Source organism: Mya arenaria, chromosome 6 (genome assembly GCF_026914265.1).
Source record: "Mya arenaria isolate MELC-2E11 chromosome 6, ASM2691426v1".
In the NCBI taxonomy this organism is placed as follows: domain Eukaryota; kingdom Metazoa; phylum Mollusca; class Bivalvia; order Myida; family Myidae; genus Mya; species Mya arenaria.
Window position 1 is genome coordinate 51,563,813 of NC_069127.1, and position 19,500 is coordinate 51,583,312.

Sequence of the window (19,500 nt, forward strand, 5' to 3'; positions counted from 1 at the left end):
TATTTTTTTTTCTATTAAAGGGAGGTAATTCAGTAGTAAAATGTAATCAAAGCTATTAAAGCATGGCATTTCTTTTCTAACCATGTTGATATTATTACAGTCTATTCAAGCAAGATGCCTTTTGTTTTTACATAGTACCCATAGGTTCTGAAAAACAAGGAGCACTATTCCCAACAGAAGGATGTCACTCCCTATCACTGCATGAGCATCATAATAAAGAAATGTTTACTCAAACTGCAAGCTGCTCAATTGAAATAGGTATTTACCTCAAGCATACAGTTTTATAATGTGGCAAAATAGTCGGACTACTAGATTGTCATTCGGACTAGTAAAATATGCCATTATGCTAGTCCAACTGGCTAGTAGGTTAAAATGTTTTTCGTGAAGACTGCGGACGAGAAGTCCTTAAAGGTTTTTCTATTTTTAACTCTCGCAGCCATGTTGTGCAGCGGACCGGAACCATTTGGGCAATTTTGGTTAAAGGGCATCCCGATGAACATTTATGTAAAGTTTCATCAAAATCTGATAATCGGTTTCTGAGAAGATGTAGTTTAACGTTTTTTTCTATTCTTAGCTCTGGTGCCCATGTTGTGCAGGAGACCAGAACTGTTTGGGCTATTTTGGTTTAGGACTACCCAAGTAACATTTCTGTCAAGTTTCATTGCAATACGATCATCGGTTTCTGAGGAGAAGTCGTTTAAAGGTTTTTCTATTTTTACCTCTGGGGGCCATCTTGTGCAGTGGACCGAAACCATTGAAGCAAATTTGATAAAGGACCATCCAAGGAACATTTCTGTTAAGTTTCATCAAAATCTGATCATCGGTTTCTGAGAAGATGTTCTTTAAAGGTTTTTCTATTTTTTTGCCCTGGCAGCCATGTTGTGCAGCGGACCGGAACCATTTGAGCAATTTTGGTTAAGGACCACCCAAGGAACAATTCTGTCAAGTTTCATCAAAATCTGCCTATCCGTTTCAGAGGAGATGTCGTTTAAAGATTTTGCTATTTTTAGCTCTGGCGGCCATATTGTGCAATGGACCGGAACCATTTGAGCAATTTTGGTAAAGGACCACCAAAGAAACATTCCTGTGAAGTTTTGTCAAAATCCGCTTATCAGTTTCAGAGGAGATGTCGTTTAAAGTAAAAGTTTACGCACGCACGCACGCACGCACGCACGCACTCACGACGGACAATCTGTGACGACATAAGCTCCATGGCCTTCGGCCAGTGGAGCTAAAAACCTTGGTTTAAAGCTTGCAATCTTGAGCGTATGACAGATTCTTTATTTTTTATCTTGGAACGAACCCATTTTTGCAAAAATACATGGAAACCAGACTGCTGTTAAAAAATTAGATCACAAGTTTTCATATTTTAAAATTAAAAATAATAATGTTTTATGCACTTTTCCTTAAGCGTTAGTAATGCTTTTATCCATAAAACATGAATTTTCGAATATAAATATTAAAAACTGTGAACTGATCTTTTGTCAGCAGTCCTATATCACTGGTTTGCTGATATTTACGCAAAAATAGGCTCATTCCAAAACAAATAATATAAAATGTTGTCAAAGCAGTAAATCTGCGAGATTGCAGTTTTGAATACTCGTTGTGCTAGTATCTTACCGCCTTCTCCGGAATAAAAGAGCTCGCCACAACCAGACCTTTCGGAATCTTCACACCTTTTCCCTTGCCTTTTTTCTGAAGATATAAAAATTACAAATATTAATTGACATAAAATTAGAACAGTAGTATTATTCACACAGGTTGTCCTGGCTCTTGACCGGGTACCCAACATTTCTCCAGGCCATAGGCCACAACAACATAATTTTTTGTTCTTCAGGTTTCATTGACCAATCAATTCGAGCAAGGTGATTTTTTTTCAATATACATACATACAGTCAAGCACATATTTCCATTTCATTTCAAAACCGGAGTGGTCGAGGCAATATTTGTATGATATTATTAAAATTAAGAATGATAACACTAAACACTTATAACTTGGTACTCCCTTCTAAATATATTATATAAAGGAAAAATGCCATAAAATAATCATATAAATTAAGTATACCTGGGTCAGTCATAAAATTGCTTCAATTTTTTTGGCGTTGTTTGATACAGCAAAGCTTTATATTAGCAAGCATTTCAGGTTTTTACATTTTTTTATTTATGAAAAATACAGAGTAGTAAAAAAATATTTTGCACTTTCTAAACATTTATAGGCACGGTAACGAAACATTTATTTAATGTGGCCAAAACCCACATTTTTGACAAACTCTTAAGTAAATATGATTGTAATGATAGACATAATTTTTAGAATGAATTTCCATCTATAATGTAGGTTGATGGAATACATCATGTATATAATCTCGGTAAAGGCATTTTAAAAATGATTTATGTGTCGTCAATGCGTCAAAATATGGAAACATGAGCGTTTTTTCAAGGGCATAAAAGTCATCCTAATCTGTCTTTTTTATGTTACCCATGACCGATTCCTAACACTAGTTCTTTTAGAGTAAATATTTTTCAAGGAATTGAGCATGCCCATAAAGCCTTCTACACATTGAGGGCTTGCGGGCTTGAGCTAATTCCGACCAGTGGCATTAAACTTTAGAATACTTTACCCTTGTTATCAAGTCTCTCATATTGCTTTTGGTTGATCAGTTTAGAACACTAAGGCCTAATAGCAATCTGAAAATTCATCATGCCATATGGCCTAAATAATTTTTAACCTGAATTTAGGGAAAAGGCAGGCCTCAAACATGGGAGGTAGGGTAGGGAACAAATGAAAATCGGAAAATCAATTCATATTATTTTTCTATCTTTGGTCGAAAAAAAACCTCTAGGGTCGAAGGTTTTTGCCAGGAAGGGTCAGTTTGCCCTTATAGCTGCACTCTCACAGATTGAATGATTGGATGTCTTATTTATCTTGTCTTGGAATGAGCCAATCTCTGCGTAAATACTGTATCTAGAAACCATTGATACAAGACTGCTGACAAAAGATCAGATGGCAGTTTTTTTATATTTACGAAAATTGAAATTGCATGAACTTAAAACACCTTAAAAAAAGTGAAATTTTCGACAATTTCTCAAGTTCTATTGTGAGATATCTTATATGATTGATTTGAAGGCTTTGTTTCCAAAATCAGCTGATTCTGAAACAAAATCATGTCAAAACTGTAAATATGTCAGGCGTGTAGCTGTCTATATGCGAGTATGCGGCTGAATCCACATGATTCTTACAAAAAAATCAGTCAAAGTTGCAATATGCGTACTTGACTACATGATCCTTACACAGTCCATTTTTCAGTACTAAATAAAGCACCTCAGAACACCCAGAATGCACCAGATTGCATTATGGTTTTCAAAATTTTCCAAGGGGGCATGCCCCCGAAACCTCCCAAGCACAATTATGAAACAACATGAAAAGAGGGTTAGCTACGCCCCTGTAAGTGAGAGGTTTTTGAGCAGCTTTAAAACGACAGTCATTCAGACCTATCTGAACTAAGATAAATGAACTGCTTAAATTTAGTACAATACTGTTGATACTAAAACAGGCAAACTAGGACAGCAGGTTTTAGCAAAAACATTTCCATTTCCTCTCATACTTTACTTTAATTAGTTTGACAAAACAACATTTATAATGCTTTATAAATATCTGGTACAACCTAAATAAATAATTACAAGATGTATCAAAATGCACTTGTTTACATAAAATGGTTCATGAAGTTTGCGTAATTCCATGACATATAGTCATTATCTTGCGTACAAAAGATTAAAAACAAACGAAATAGGTCACATGAGGATGTGAACAATTATAAATCAGTGGTTGAAATTAGCACAACATGCAAGCCCTGCACTGGTTGAATGCTTTCTGGGCTTGCTGAAATTCTGGATATATTATATAGCAGGGCTTGTTATCAATGTTGATGCCAAGCACTAGTTTTGGAGTTCGGCCTTGTTCGCCCAAAGCCTAATTTCGATGACTGATAATTATTTTAAATAATCATGAAATTCCTGCTGTCAGGGTATTTCTTCAATGGGTCGATGTCAATGCGTGCCAAGTAATTTTTGGTTGCATTTCATGTCTGAAAATTATATACTTATGCAAATACTGGAATGATAAACGAGGGGAGTTTTATGAGGGAGAAATGGGCGGTGCTGTCTTGTGCATGTAAATCATATTTGATTTTTAACCCTCTATGTATTAATTAAACAAAATGGCAGTGAAAAAAGAAGAAGGGCAATACACTACTGTCATAAATTGCGTTCATCCATTAATCACCGATGTGTTTGCAAATGGACAAGATGGCAAAATGACATAGATAAATCAACTGAAATATACCTTTGGGCCAAGAGATGATCTTAAATTAATGCTTATTCAGTACATTAAGGGCATTTATATACAGGCACGTTTAAGATGTTATCATTAACATAAAAGTCAGGCCGAAAGATCCTATTAATTGAACCCCCCCAAAAAAACAAACCCAAAAGATATATAATATTGTTAAGGTTGGTTGGACAGCTTTTGATATATATATATTTTTTTTTCTTATATATGGTTAAGTCCGTATGTATAATGGATGCAAAAAAAGCAGTTTTAAGATAATGACTAATGTTCATTAAAAGTTTGAGGATCATAGTTACAGGCACAATTCTTTATTACATTAAGATGATGACTGATATTTGCAGATAAACATGTATCCTCCTGGTACCTAGATAAGTACATAGAATAAGTACATAAAGCATAAATTTGAATGAGCAATTAAGATTATTTTTTTTAGGTATATGACAATAGTCCACTACTTGCAACATTTATGCAATAATCACTGTGAGCTATGACCTGATGACCTCAAAATCAACAGGGGTCATCTACTGGTCATGCCAAACCTTCACGTCAAGTTTGAGGACCATAGGTGCAGGTATTGTCAAGTTGTACTCTGACTTTTTTTCATTTAAGGTCACCTTAACCTTTGGTCTCAAAATCAATAGGGTTAGTTTACTGGTCACGCCCAGCCTTCCTGTCAAGTTTTGAGGGCCATGGGTGCAGGCATTGTCAAGTTATCACTCGGATAAGCTTTTGGCATTAATGGTCACTGTGACCATGACCTTTGACCTGATGACTTTTAAATCAATGGGGGTCATTAAGCAGTCAGTTCTAGTCTCTATGTCAAATTTGTTGACCTATGTACAGGCATTATCAAGTTATCGCTCGGACAAGTTTTGGTTTACAGACGGTCCAACCGACCTTCCAATGTGTGCAAAGCAATATACGCCCTCTATTTCGAAAGGGGGGGGGGGGGGGGGGGAATAATTTTCCTGAACCAAGCCTGTTTTTGTTCTTTTTAATACATGTACAGCGTATGTAACATGAACCATAACATTGCTTATGTTTGACCTAGCTTTTGAGCCACTTGGTACACCAGTTTTCAGCATTGGCAACTAACTTGTAAATGCCATGCCATTGATAAATTAGTAACTGTATGGTCCATGATTAATTACACATGTGCATGACATAAGCAAATTGATAATGATTGATATCCATCAACTCACTTGTCAGCATGAAAATAATGCTGGCTGCCGATATCTTAAATTAAAACCTACATTTTCAGCTAATTGTACCACACTTAATTTTTAAAATTTGAACTTTGCTGTTTTCAGGTCTGGCCTAAAAAAAAAATTGTTTGGTTAGGGTTACATCCTTAAAAAAAATAGGTAGGGTAGGTAGGCTTTTTTTATTTTTTTATTTTTTTTTTTTATTAGGTTTTATATAAGAAAATAATTTTCATCATTGGAGAATGGTGTTAAAGCTATCTTCTGTATAAGCATTTAAGGTTTAAACTTAATATTAAAAAGCAACTTAAAAAAAAAACGAGATTTTTTTATTTATTTTTTATTTATTTTTTATTTTTTTTCAAACTGACTATAAAAACGGTAGGGTCGGCGCCTATTCCGTAGGTAGGGTCAGGTAACCCGAACCAAATGTATTTTTTTTTTAGGCCTCTGCTAAAAATAAAGATGCACTCACTCCCAAAGAAGAATTCCCACTGTGAGTTAATTAATAATTTTGTTTTAATAGTCCAAAAAGGATGAATAAATTTCGAAAACAATAGTTCTTATGAAGGATACGGAGTTTAATTTGAAGGAAATAAGCATAAAACACGGTATTTTTACCTTATGAGACCAATCATTTAATATTTTTGCGCTTTCTGCTATTAAATACACGGTTTTTACAATAACAAGATTGTAAACATGTATATTTAAATAGCAGAAAGCGCAAAAATATTAAATATAATAACCTATTATGTAGGTATTTTCCATAAAATGCATTATTTAGTAAGAAGTTAAAGGTTTATCAGACAAAATTAATGTTTGTTATACATGTGCAAGTATTGATTTTGAATAAGAGTGTCACTTAAAGGATAGTTATTAAATTATATAGGAGATTGTTATATATATAGCACTGCCTGCGCTTGTTGACATTTTTCGTGCCAAGCACTAGTGACTATTATAGTATAAAATCCAGGCTTGTTCATTGAAGTAAAATTTCAATGATTGAGAAACCGAACAATGGAGATGAGAAATTGCCAAATACTGCTGATCTGACATTCTACCTTTTGTCAATTGTAGGCCAGGGGACATGTTGAGCCTGTTAAAAACTTTTCCTCATTTTCCAACATGAATAAAACATTTAAGTAAATGAATGGTAAGTAAATTATTCATTAGATTACATGATTACCCTTATATGAAATTTATAATAGTACTTAGTTAGAGCTTTATATGGCATATTTGTCTAGAGTCCCATCATATTCCAAATTACCTATATATATATATATATATATATATAGTTATTCCAATTGTGTCAAAGAAATTTTCTTTCCTGCAGTGGGAAGTTTAGTCAAAACATGTGTGTATTTTGATTCAGCAGACTGGTTGGCATTTCGGCCTTTGGATCAGACGGTTCTGGGAGCGACCCCCACTCGGAGCTCTTTTGCACTTGTTTTCTGAGTGTCAAAAGTAAACGTACAAGCCAGTCTAAAGTCCACACACTTTTTAAATAGCGGTGAAACATCTGTATACTCATATTTGTTGTTGTTTTCTTCAGCCAGACAAAAAAGCCGAACTTGTTTGACATGAAATCCAAGAGATGATGATGTAACATCTAGTATGAAAGTCTAGACTTCAGAGCACGCTAAGAGCATGCCTATGCTACAGCATGCTGATTGATGATAGTGTCTCGGTCTGCAAAATTTTTGGGAGACAAAACAGCTAAACTGAATAACACTGTGTACCTAGATTTTGACGATCATCAGGTATAGGGGTGCAACATCAATTTCTTTACAGGTGGGACATTTGAAAGGCCCTGAAACACTGCCAACAGATGTTGGTGTGCTTTATAAAGCTTCAGCACCTCGACTCCATCCAGCCTGGTGGAGCATTTATTAACAAATATATTATATTGTCTATATTTTCAATTTTGATCAACATCATTACATTTCCAATCAAGTATATTGTTCAAAGAATGACTAATGAGTCTTGTATTAAAATATATATAACTATTATAGAAGTTTTACTGTAAATCATATATGGGCCAACTTCTTCAAATCTGGTACGACTCCTCTTGTAGTCATATCACTCTGACTACCAGCACAACCGAAACTAGTAGATTTAACAAATATTAGTTTGTTTATCGGCTAGTGCACTCACGAGTCTCATAAAAGTGTAATGACTTTGATTCCTAACCTGGGCGTATGTGAGTTTGGACAGCTTTCATCACCAAGCATGACAAGTGGGTTTCCTCCCCAACATAGTATAACACTGCACCCACGTGCAAAATTGTGCCAATGAGAATGTGATTCAAATATGATAATGAAATAACTTATCATTGTCAAAATTAATGTTATTTTAAATCATAAATAAAATACCTTCAGATCTTCCAACAAGCCTTTTGTTTTGTCGCGCACATCTTTGAACGGGCAGCTGACCAGCAGTCGCAGCAGATCTGGCAAACGCTCCTGCAACTTGGCGATTGCGAAGTTTCCGTTGATCGAATTTCCGTTTATTTGTTCTAACGAATTAAACGGCGTGCAATTTCCAGTCAACCATGTTTCCATAGTCTGAATGATTCCGTCCATAGCATGTCTGCGAACGTTTCTATCACGGTTCGACACTGGGTGAAGAAATCGTAGGGACGTGACATCTCGATAATAGTCATCCATTTGTACACTGTCCACTAAAAATCACTGAATCAATTACCAATTATAACCCCAGTTGTAGCCTCTGAGTGTTTTGATAGTCACACAGTGAGAGATGTACTTTGGTGTTTAGCTGAAAAACAAAACCATATTTTTACATTATTTTGAATTAAACTCTTCAATCTTATTGCGAAATACAAGTTTGTTAACAATTTCACCACTTTTCACCACAAAATTTGTCACAAAACACAGTTTATTTATCTTTAAATTAAACATCAACTTACCGAAAAAACAGCTGATTGCTAAAGTCGGTTAATCGTTTCGCCTGCGGCTGACGTAACCTCGATTTATGCAAACGTCTCGTTTCATCACCATGCTTTTTGGTATTAACTCGCAAGGAAACAATGGATTATTGCATTTATTAGTAATTCTCGATCGATTAGTTCCAAATTGACCTAAAAAGCTTGTTTTAGTTCTGGAAAAGATTCGGAATTTTCCATTGTACATATGTAGTTTATTTTTAACTTTAAACCTTGACCTAACCGTGTCAGACACACCTCCAGCTTTTGACCAATTGGATGCTAAAATTGAGCTGCAACCTTGAACACGTGAATATTATCAACACCGTTGCGCATGCAATTTCCCGCATATTCAGTTAAATATATCATTCTGACATTTTAAAGTGACTTGCACAGCACCAAAATTATGATGACTGCGAAATAATGGTGGCTGTAGTTAACATTTTTCACCTGGTTGGGCGGCAGCGATTCTAAGTCTACAAAATCTGATGAAAATGAACACAACGAAAACGGAATTTCGTATTTTGTTATTATTACTTAAATAGTTGTTTTGTTGTTGTTGTGTTCTCGCAGACTCAAAGCATTATTTGTCATGAAACGGAGCGAAATCAGACTATTTAAGACATGTCTGGTTTCCTGCTTACTAATTTCATACAGTACGATAACGATGGTGTTAGGGGAAGGAAATCCAGATTCATTTTAAACCCATTAGTTGCATGATACCAAAAGGTTACTTCCCTTGTTAGTTGAGTTATTTGATAGTAGAAGGTGCAAAATAGCGATTAATTTTACGTTGGTATTGCAGTGGTTATTTCCCTTACATTACTTTCAAGAGCCTCGAACTTGATTTTCTACCGCTTACCAAGCGTTTTTTTTAAATCCATTTAACTTTGGTTAATTAAATATATAATATTCAAAATATCTTATTTTTTCGGTGTTATACGGTCACTTGTTTTTGCATGGCTTCGTTTGGATTGTTTCTTTTAAGATCGCCTTGACCAGTCTTTTGCGTGTTGTCGGAAAGTCTTGCAATTGTTTAAGCATTGCACCGAATGTGATCTTAAATTTGTGCGATCAAAAAATATATCATAACAAAGTATGCTCATAAACAGTCGGAGGTAACAGAGACATTTACGACAAAGTCCACACTCAATGCTATTTGATTGTGTCAATCTAACACCTGGCAATACCATTTTTTAACTCTTTTTTTTTTTTAAAGTTTTTTTTACGAAAGCGCTTTAGTGCCAATGACGCTGGTACCTCGACTTTTTTAAACTGAAAATATCGACTTACAAGCATGAAATCTCGGCTTATTTACTCGCCACTATTTTTAAAAAAAAATTATTCAGCGTATTATATTGATGACAACATACATGTACTTAGGTAATTGGAATCCTTCTTACTCAATGTTGACTGCCTTTCCATTGGAACCGAAATTGATTTGGTTTAAAGTCTTTGCAGGGAGGTTTGGGTGTAATACCCTGAGCCATTTTAAAATAATTTCTTGTCCGAAATGTTGCATATTGGGCACATTTTTTTTCTCATTTACTGAAATACAAAGTGATTTTGGACGTTTTTAATTGCGGCGCGCACCGGTTGCACCTCCACCCCTGGATCCGCTTGTGGTATTAACAATCATGTACTTGAATGACCATCTGAAAACCTTTGGAAATGATATGTCAACATGTCGCAAAATTGGACATAACATAAACACTGTTTAAAGCTGCACTCTCACAGACTGAACGTTTTGACAACTTTTTATTTTTTGTCTTGGAACGAGAATTTTTTTAGGAAATTCCATGGAAACCAGTTATATTAGACTGCTGACAAAAAAAAATAATCAGATTTTTACATTAAAGTTAAAAAATGATGTTTGATGCATTTTTTCTTAAACCGCTAGTGACGGTTTAAGCCATAAAACATTTATTTCCGAACGGAAATATGAAAATCTACGATCTGATTTTTTTGTCAGCAATCTTATTTCATTGGTTTGCATGCAGATATTTACGCAAACAATTGCTCTTTCCAATACAAAAAAAGAAAAAAAAGTCTAATATTCACATGAAACTTAGTAAGCATGTTAGTTACCACTGACAATACGCAGAATTGTGGCAAGGCCAGTAATTCGTTTTTGGATCGTCTGAGTAACACGGACTGGCGTTGTCATGATTTTTCTCCCACTTTCGGTGTACTAGCACACACACACACGCACGCACGCACGCACGCATGCACGTACGCACGCACACACTCATACGACGACATCCGTCTGATGGGTTAATAGTCGGCTATGATATTTGGTAGACGTCTTATTACCGACGTGACTGCCGACGTCTATATCTAACAACTTTAGAAAAAATAAAGCATCTAAGTAACAATTTACATCTAAGTGGAATATTGTATTTTATCTAAACCTTATTTAAAGAAAACTAACACCTTTTAACACCCAAAGTATCAAAATAAGCACGTAAATGTTCTAAATGATAAATTCATAAAACGTAAATAATATGATAAAAATGATGAAAAGTAGAGGGTATTTGAAATAATCGTTGTCAGATATAGAAAATTTCCACCATGTTGTAAGTTTTCACTAATATGCTTTATTAATTCGGCCTAAGAAACGTGACTACGTCGGTTGGACGTCAGTGTTTGGTCGCCCACGCCGCGTCCAAAGTCCATCGTCTATTCGACGTCGACCTCTTATCGTGTGACTGCTGAGTCATATATATACATAAAACACATACTATTTATTCATTTTAGCCCTTTAATACATTGGAAAAAAGTTAACAACAGCTTTGGTCATATTACAATCGTAGAGATATTTCGAAACACTACTGGTACATGACGTTTATAACAATATGGACTACTTCTTGTTCATTACGTCATCAAGGTATGTGTACATGTACAAATCAGAAGTGACATGTACGATAGCACAAAGAGTATCAGCGAGCCTTCATATCCAACTTTTAAAAGCATTTTGCAAATAATAACGACTCAATTCTAACCTTTATACATATACGTTTCTCAAACTCACTTAAGGTTAACAAACGACTTTCTAAACAAAATCACATGATCAGTTTTCATAAAGCATCAATGCAATTTATTGTTAAAAAATAAATATTTTAATCCCCGATCCTAGAAGTGTACTGGTAACGACCGGCTACCAATCCCATATGTCCCAGGACAGTTCCGGAAGTGCCGCCTGCACGGTGAACTCTAAGGAATAACAGTTCACCTCCTCTCCGGTAGCGTCTTCAATGAGCCGGCCCGTCACCCGGAAGTCGCCCTAAAATAAAACTCAAGCTCAAATATTCGTCCGTCCATCCATATTTGCTAGTAGATCCTAGTACACAAATATACATACGTTTGTCCACACTAAAGTGGCCACGTGAATAGGAAAGAAAACATATATCTTATTGATTATGTAATAACATAAACAATAAATAAGACGGCCATCACAGCGGATTACTTAACAGCTTCAGGATATGTATACATCGGCTTGAGGGTTTCGAGTAAAATAAGAATCATTAAAAAGATGTGCTGTTAACAGTAAAGCTTCTGGTGCATTCATAAAATAACGTCGCTATCAGAGTCAACGAAGAACGTCACTATCAGGATCAACGAAGAACGTCGCTATCAGGGTCAACAAAGGACCTCACTATTAGAGTCAACGATGAACGTCACAATCAGAGTCAACGAAACACGTCACTATCAGGGTCAACGAAGAAGGTCGCTATCAGGGTCAACAAAGGACCTCACTATTAGAGTCAACGGTGGACGTCACTATCAGGGTTAACGAAGAACGTCACTATCAGGGTCAACGAAGAACGTCGCGATCAGAGTCAACGATGGACGTCGCTATCAGGGTCAACGATAGAGGTTGCTATCAGGGCCTACGATGGACGTCACTATCAGGGTCAACGAAGAACGTCGCTATCAGAGTCAATGATGGACGTCACCATCAGGGTCAACGATAGACGTTACTATCAGGGTCTACGATGGACGTCACTATCAGGGTCAACGAAGAACGTCGCTATCACGGTCAAAGAAGAACGTCACTATCAGGGTCAACGATGGACGTCACTATCAGGGTCAACGCTGGACGTTACTATCATGGTCAACGGTCGATGTCACTATCAGGGTCAACGATGGACGTTACTATCAGGGTCAACGATGAACGTCGCTATCACGGTCAACGAAGAACGTCACTATCAGGGTCAACGATGGACGTCACTATCAGGGTCAACGCTGGATGTTACTATCAGGGTCAACAATGGACGTCACTATCAGGTCAACGATGGACGTCACTATCAGGGTCAACGATGGACCTCACTATCAGGGTTAACGATGGACCTTACTATCAGGGTCAACGATGGACGTCACTATCAGGGTTAACGATGGACGTTACTATCAGGGTCAACGATGGACCTCGCTTTCATGGTCAATGAAGTAGGCCACTATCAGGGTCATCGAAGGTCGTCACTATCAGGGTCAACGGAGGACGCCACTATCAGGGTCATCAAAGTACGTCACTGACATGGTCAACGAAAACGAAACTAAGGACGTCACTATCAGGGTCATCGAAGAAAGTCACTGTCAAGGTCATCGAAGGACGTCACTGTCAGGGTCATCAAAGAACGTCACTGTCAAGGTCATCGAAAGACGTCACTATCAGGGTCAACAATGGACGTCACTATCAGGTCAACGAGGACGTCACTATCAGGGTCAACGATGGACGTCACTATCAGGGTCAACGATGGACCTTACTATCAGGGTCAACGATGGACGTCACTATCAGAGTTAACGATAGACGTTACTATCAGGGTCAACGATGGACCTCGCTTTCAAGGTCAACGAAGTAGGCCACTATCAGGGTCATCGAAGGTCGTCACTATCAGGGTCAACGGAGGACGCCACTATCAGGGTCATCAAAGTACGTCACTATCAGGGTCAACGGAGGACGCCACTATCAGGGTCATCAAAGTACGTCACTATCAGGGTAAACGAAGGACGTCACTATCAGGGTCAACGAAGAACGTCACTTTCAGGGTCAAATAAAGACGTCACTGTCAGGGTCATCAAAGGACGTCACTGACATGGTCAACGAAAACGTCACTATCAGGGTCATCGAAGAAAGTCATTGTCAAGGTCATCGAAGAACGTCACTGTCAGGGTTATTAAAGAACGTCACTGTCAAGGTCATCGAAAGACGTCACTATCAGGGTCAATGATGGACGTCACTGTCAGGGTCATCGACGGACGTCACTATCAAAGTCAACGAAGGATGTCACTATCAAGGTCATCGAATGACGTCACTATCAGGGTCAACAGAGGACGTCACTATCAGGGTCAACGGACGTCACTATCAGGGTCAAATTAGGACGTCACTATCAGGGTCAACGGACGTCACTATCAGGGTCAACGATGGACTACACTATCAGGGTCAACGAAGAACGTCACTATCAGGTTATCGAAGAACGTCACTGTCAAGGTCATGGAAGGACGTCACTAACAGGGTCAACGAAGGACGTCACTATCAGGGTCAACAGAGTACGTCACTATCAGGGTTAACGGACGTCACTATAAGGGTCAAATTAGGACGTCACTATCAGGGTCAACAGAGGACGTCACTATCAGGGTCAACGATGGACGTCACTATCAGGGTCAACGAAGAACGTCACTGTCAGGGTTATCGAAGAACGTCACTGTCAATGTCATCGAAGGACGTCACTATCAGGGTCAACGAAGGACGTCACTATCATGGTCATCGATGGACGTCACTATCAGGGCCAACGAAGGACGTCACCATCAGAGTTAACGAAGGTCGTCACTATCAGCGTCAACAAAGGAAGTCGATAAATGAATAAACTAGGCTTAACATATGAAAATCTTGTAATTTTAAAACGAAAGTCAACAAGTAACCTACATAAGCTATCCACTGCCATGCCGAGTTGAGACCGGGTATGTAAAAGGGATGTGGCTGAAGACGGTAAGTGGTGTTCTGTGTGACGGTTTGGCACGTGCACGGGAAGTCACTTTCCCTCAGTTGCCATGGGCAAGCGTTACGGAACCAGTTCAGCAATGCGCACGGGTCGTAGGTGCTGGTTAAAAAAAGTTTATTTAGCGTCATAATAAGTGTCATTTTAATAACGCACTACTAGTTTTATGACGTCATTTTAACATCGCACATGGCAGGGGCGTAGCTTGACGAAAATATATGTGTAGGCCACGTTTAAGGGGGCCTGGGGGCATGCTCCCCCCGGAAATTTTGCTTAGCTAGGTGATTGTATGTGCGTTTTGGCGTATATTTTGTTGTTGTAAAAACATTAAAGAGAGCAACAATATCATTATGTTTTACCTTAAGTTAATTTTGTACGTATTTTAGCTAAAGAAGACAGGCCATAGAAGTAAAACATTGAACATTTTATTAATCAAATTTCACTCAATATTAATGCATTTTGTTGCCAAAATCTAAGTTAATCATATTTGTATTTGAACAAACAATGCCATATATATGTATATCATGTCGCTTTCTACAGCACAGTTGACTTTCCGGGATAGTTAAAAAATCTCTAGCTTCTGGCATTTTCGCGACGCAAACACATTAATGACGCGGTCAACATCTATGATCATGCTCTTGTGGCTGTGGATAAGGGCCAAGGATGACAACCTGTCGCTTTTCATTGTCGTTCGCAGGAAGTTTTTATTCGTTTCATTTCACTAAACGACCTTTCCCAAGAGGCTGATGCAGATAGTATAGTAAGTATTGAAGTCTAGATAAATTTGCGGCTGCCATGCTCCATCTCACATTCCATTCTGTTTCAAATGTGTCTAACTTTCGTGGCGATCAGGGGCCTTAGCAGCATATATTGATGACAGCATGTCGTCCTGCAGAATTTCCAGTTTTGAAGACAATACATGTTGTGCACTGTATATGTCTTTGAAGACATTGTACAAGGTTATTCTGAAGTAGTAAGATGGTGTTTGCACCTCGGGAACACATCATGATCAGCCCTCCAGTCACTGCACAATCTGACAATGACGTTTGTTTCTTTAACAGCATGAAGTAGATCATTGCCTTCCCTCTGAAGAAGATTTGTCAGGTTCAGGGTAGTACCCAATGTGTTGCGCCACGACAAGTGAGATAATGAATTGAAAGCGCAGTATAGCGGACAAATACTTGCCGGCCTTCTCGCCTCCGTCTTCATTAATAGTTTCAAGTGCGTGGACCACTACGGGGAACGCATTTTGGAACGTTTCGAGTGCGTCCGCACGAATCGTGTCTCACATAACAAGCGAAGCTTAGTGCGCCGGTTCATTTCCTCTTTCGTTGCGACTTCTCTAGAAAGCTCGTCCTGAATCGCTGCTAGACGATTTGCTGAAAAATTGAGCAAGAATCCAATGTCCTGAACTGTGTCCATCATAGTTCGGACACTCGGGTGGACACTGGAACTGGAGGCATGATTGCCAAGTTCTTTCTAGCAGTTGTTGTTTGGTATCTTTATCTATTGAAGTCAAAGTGAGACTATCGAAATCAGGATACGTAGGACTATGTTTGGCAATATTGGCGCCAGACCGTTTACAATTTAAAATAATAAAGCGCCCGCAAACTTTTACCAAGCCGATTGGAAATGTTTAATGTACGGCGTAAACGCGCAGACTACTGGAATGCAACTTCCGATAAATTATATACGAAACATTAATGTCGCGTGAAAATGTATTTTAGAGCAAAGGAAAACGATATATTTGAAATACCAGGTTTCCTATATATTAATGCGCATTTGTCGGAATTTCATATTTTAGCCCCTAACCCTCCAATGCCTTCAGTTTTTATTGCAGATTTGGCAGTTTTTTTCCCGTTTTTTTCTGAAAAATGTGTAGGCCACGGCCTACACGGCCTATAGGAAGCTACGCCCCTGCATGGTATGACGTCATCAAAGAGGAATACGGCCGTATTGCACTATAATGGAATACTGACTCCCGTATTTTGCAATATGTATTGCGTGTGGCTTTATAACTGGTACATGTATATGGTAATTCAAGACACGCACCAGCTTCCAACATTGGAAAAACAAGGCAGCGCGAAGTAATCAAAAAAGAAGAACTTTTCCACGGTGACGTCAAGCGTGTAGGGGCCTTCCACGGGGCGATGGACCGTGACGGTGGCGGGAACGCTCACATGACCCGGGAATGTAATCGGATACTCCTGTGGTGCGCCATCTAGCGTGACGACTCGTCGAGTGCTGTTTTCTTGAAAGGTAAAACAAAATAATGTCGTACAGTTAAACGGTGTAGAAAACAGAGCGCACTATTTTAACCGCTCTACCGTTTAGCGATTTGGAGTAAGGATCTGATATGCCTATTATGAACGTTGGCTCTGAAGGGCCCTTATTCAAAAACGAAATCGAAAATGATAACTGACAATTTATTTCATACAAAACGAAACCAAAAGATATGATGATGCTTCTGTTAAAGAAAATACCACATTCAATTTTAGGTTACAATGTGTGAAAACTGAAAACTGAAATTTTACATACAAACACAAAATGGAAGTGAAATACAAGAGTCATCAAAGAGACTTGACCTCTTTTTCATTTCTGTGTCATATTTAATTCGCTTTGTTCTAATATCATAATTAATAATTTTGACTTACTGCAATCGGTTAGTCTGAAAGGCGTGTATCCATGGCAACTTACGACGAACAGACCCAAGATCAATAAAATCATGATTACACGCACAATTTTTGTTTTAGAAGTTAAAACTGATTGTATTTTAAACTTAATTCCGTATGTATACAAGAAGGTTGTGTTTTTTCTCTCTCCGGTGTAAACAAAAATCAAGTACGGAAGGTCTTATTTCAACTACAAATACAGTAATACTTGTACATCGCTTTTTGTCTGAAGAGAAAAAATAGTCCGCACGGTTTCAAGAGGTTTTGCGAACAAATGTACGCCAAAAAATTATACGAAGATCAATCTGCCTCGGAACTACAATATGGAAGCAAGTATGCTTTTGTTTATACTTAACCTAACAGGAAATTCGGGGAAAGTTCAACGTAAACATTCGTCAGCATCCTCCGGTCTTAAAGGGACTGCTTCGCGTTTGATACGGCCTGTCATCGAAATTTTCGACGGTTCCTCTTGTGGTTACTGAACCTACAACCTCTTTGGTGAGAGGCGGACACGTCGTATTTTTCCAATCGTCGGATGGGTATCCCGATACCCTACTATTTCGTTGTGTACCTTGGGCGAGTTAACTCGGAAATCTCGTAATCATGAATAGTTATGAGGCAATTTCATTGGTTCCGTAAGGAACCAGATGCTTTACAGTAGAAAAATATTCTGGCGAAAGATCGAGTACGCCATTTCAGTCCATTATTTATTTTGGTAAGAAGAGTTGTCTCCCCTGCCTCATGCATACGCATTTAAACACGATTTGTCAGTCAATTGTCCCACGGTATTTATAAAGTATGACGGAAGCAAGTACTGCGGTTGCCGACGATATCTCCTATATCTCCTTATCGTATTTGTAAGATCATACACATTGAACGTTAAACAAGGTGGAAAATGTTCCCGTCCAGTGCGCAAAACATTCAGATAATTTTGCACGGCATAACACTAAAATATAATAGTGAACTATGTTCCATTCGTCTTAAATAGAAAAAGTATACTTTTTACTTCGTATAGTACCCCTTTAATATAGTTTACTTATTTTGGGCACTGCACCAATTTATGAGAATTTTCACCATGAACTCGTGTAAACATATTAACAAAGTACCTGGGATTTATTACAAAACCTGGATTTTTACTTGTCTCACCTTTCCAATCTGATAAATTGGCCGATTTACAATGGCGTAGTCAAATGCTTGGATAATAAACATGTCTTAAGTTCGACAGATTGTTATTTTCTGAAATCGTGTACATGTATACGGAAACAAAATAAATATAAAAGGTACAACGTTTCTGATTTTTTACTTGATTTTATATTTAACAACTGATCAATTTTTCCGCCATGGTTGACCTCACATGTTACAAGGGAAGCAGCTAGACGGCTTGCTCTGAGATAAAGGTTAAAGACCGCGAACTAATTTCCTATAATTATATTCTAGAGTCAATTGACCAATTTGCATGCAAGAGAACACTGATTTTAGCTAGAGCTTCATAACCCCGAGACATATATTGGGAGATAGCTCCACCTGGTACTAAACATTAAACAATAGTATTGCTGACTCTCCGACTATTAAACTGTTATCTAGCGTTTCATTGGCGGAGACGTGAGCCTCAACACTAAAAACTATCAAAATGGCACTTGATTTTCTTATTCGGAACTCCTCGGCCATTTTTATCGAAAACAACCTCGGATGTATTTGGACGGTTTACATACTCAAAAGTGGTACGTTTAAGTCCGCTGCAAAAAGATCGCGTAGTAATTTTATTTAGTAGTTAAACTTTATGACTTAACTCTTTAAGAATCTTAATTATGTTTGCAATAATACACTTCCCTGGCAATTAATCTTAGATCATTAAATACGAGCTAAAACACTACATTTAATTAATGATATATTTCAAGAATTCTACATATGTACCGGCATACATCCGAGGTTGTTTTCGATGAAAATGGCCGAAGAGCTCCGAATGTTGATTTTCTTTCATGTCAGAAAGGGCAAAACAGCGATAGATTTTGGTATTATAGTGGTTATTTCCCTTGCATATCTTAACTAAGGTTTCACAATTAATTTATCTTTTATTCATTCAACATGAAAATTATGCTAACATTTTGTTTCTCACTGTTTTCATACGCACTTGAATGTTTGGTTCGTCTCGTTTTAGATCGCACAGGCACTAGGTGTTTCAATAGAAAATCGAGGTATGCACACAGTGTTGTTCCCGTATCTAACAATCGTTGGCGCCATGTCGCAAACCTGGACATAACACCAATCGAAACACCTCGGCCATTTTCCAACATAATTGAATTGGTATATTGCGAACAAAACCTGAATTTATACCCCTCAAAAA

The 19,500-nt window shown here is 37.8% G+C and overlaps 2 protein-coding genes across 3 annotated transcripts in view; both read right to left on the minus strand.

Moving 5' to 3' along the window:
- The window catches only part of LOC128237250 (sestrin homolog), a 42,288-nt gene extending 33,588 nt beyond the window's left edge, over positions 1 to 8,700 (minus strand). The window contains exons 1-3 of one of the 2 annotated variants that reach the window (XM_052952601.1): positions 8,474 to 8,700; positions 7,920 to 8,322; positions 1,621 to 1,695 (exon numbers count right to left, since the gene is read on the minus strand). In XM_052952601.1, the coding sequence (XP_052808561.1) occupies positions 1,621 to 1,695; positions 7,920 to 8,213 (369 nt within the window). In that variant the 5' untranslated portion in view covers positions 8,214 to 8,322; positions 8,474 to 8,700. Of the gene's footprint in view, positions 1 to 1,620; positions 1,696 to 7,919; positions 8,396 to 8,473 lie in introns of those variants that run through there. The other variant, XM_052952602.1, reaches the window with a different exon arrangement.
- A 2,531-nt stretch (positions 8,701 to 11,231) lies between these two features.
- On the minus strand, positions 11,232 to 17,516 carry LOC128239030 (ganglioside GM2 activator-like). Its single transcript, XM_052955456.1, has 4 exons — positions 17,139 to 17,516; positions 16,537 to 16,735; positions 14,412 to 14,586; positions 11,232 to 11,771 (listed from the first exon to the last, which is right to left on the minus strand). The coding sequence occupies exons 1-4, from the start codon at positions 17,209 to 17,211 to the stop codon at positions 11,646 to 11,648; spliced, it is 573 nt and encodes a 190-aa protein (XP_052811416.1). The 5' UTR covers positions 17,212 to 17,516; the 3' UTR covers positions 11,232 to 11,645.
- Between the last annotated feature and the right edge of the window lie 1,984 nt (positions 17,517 to 19,500).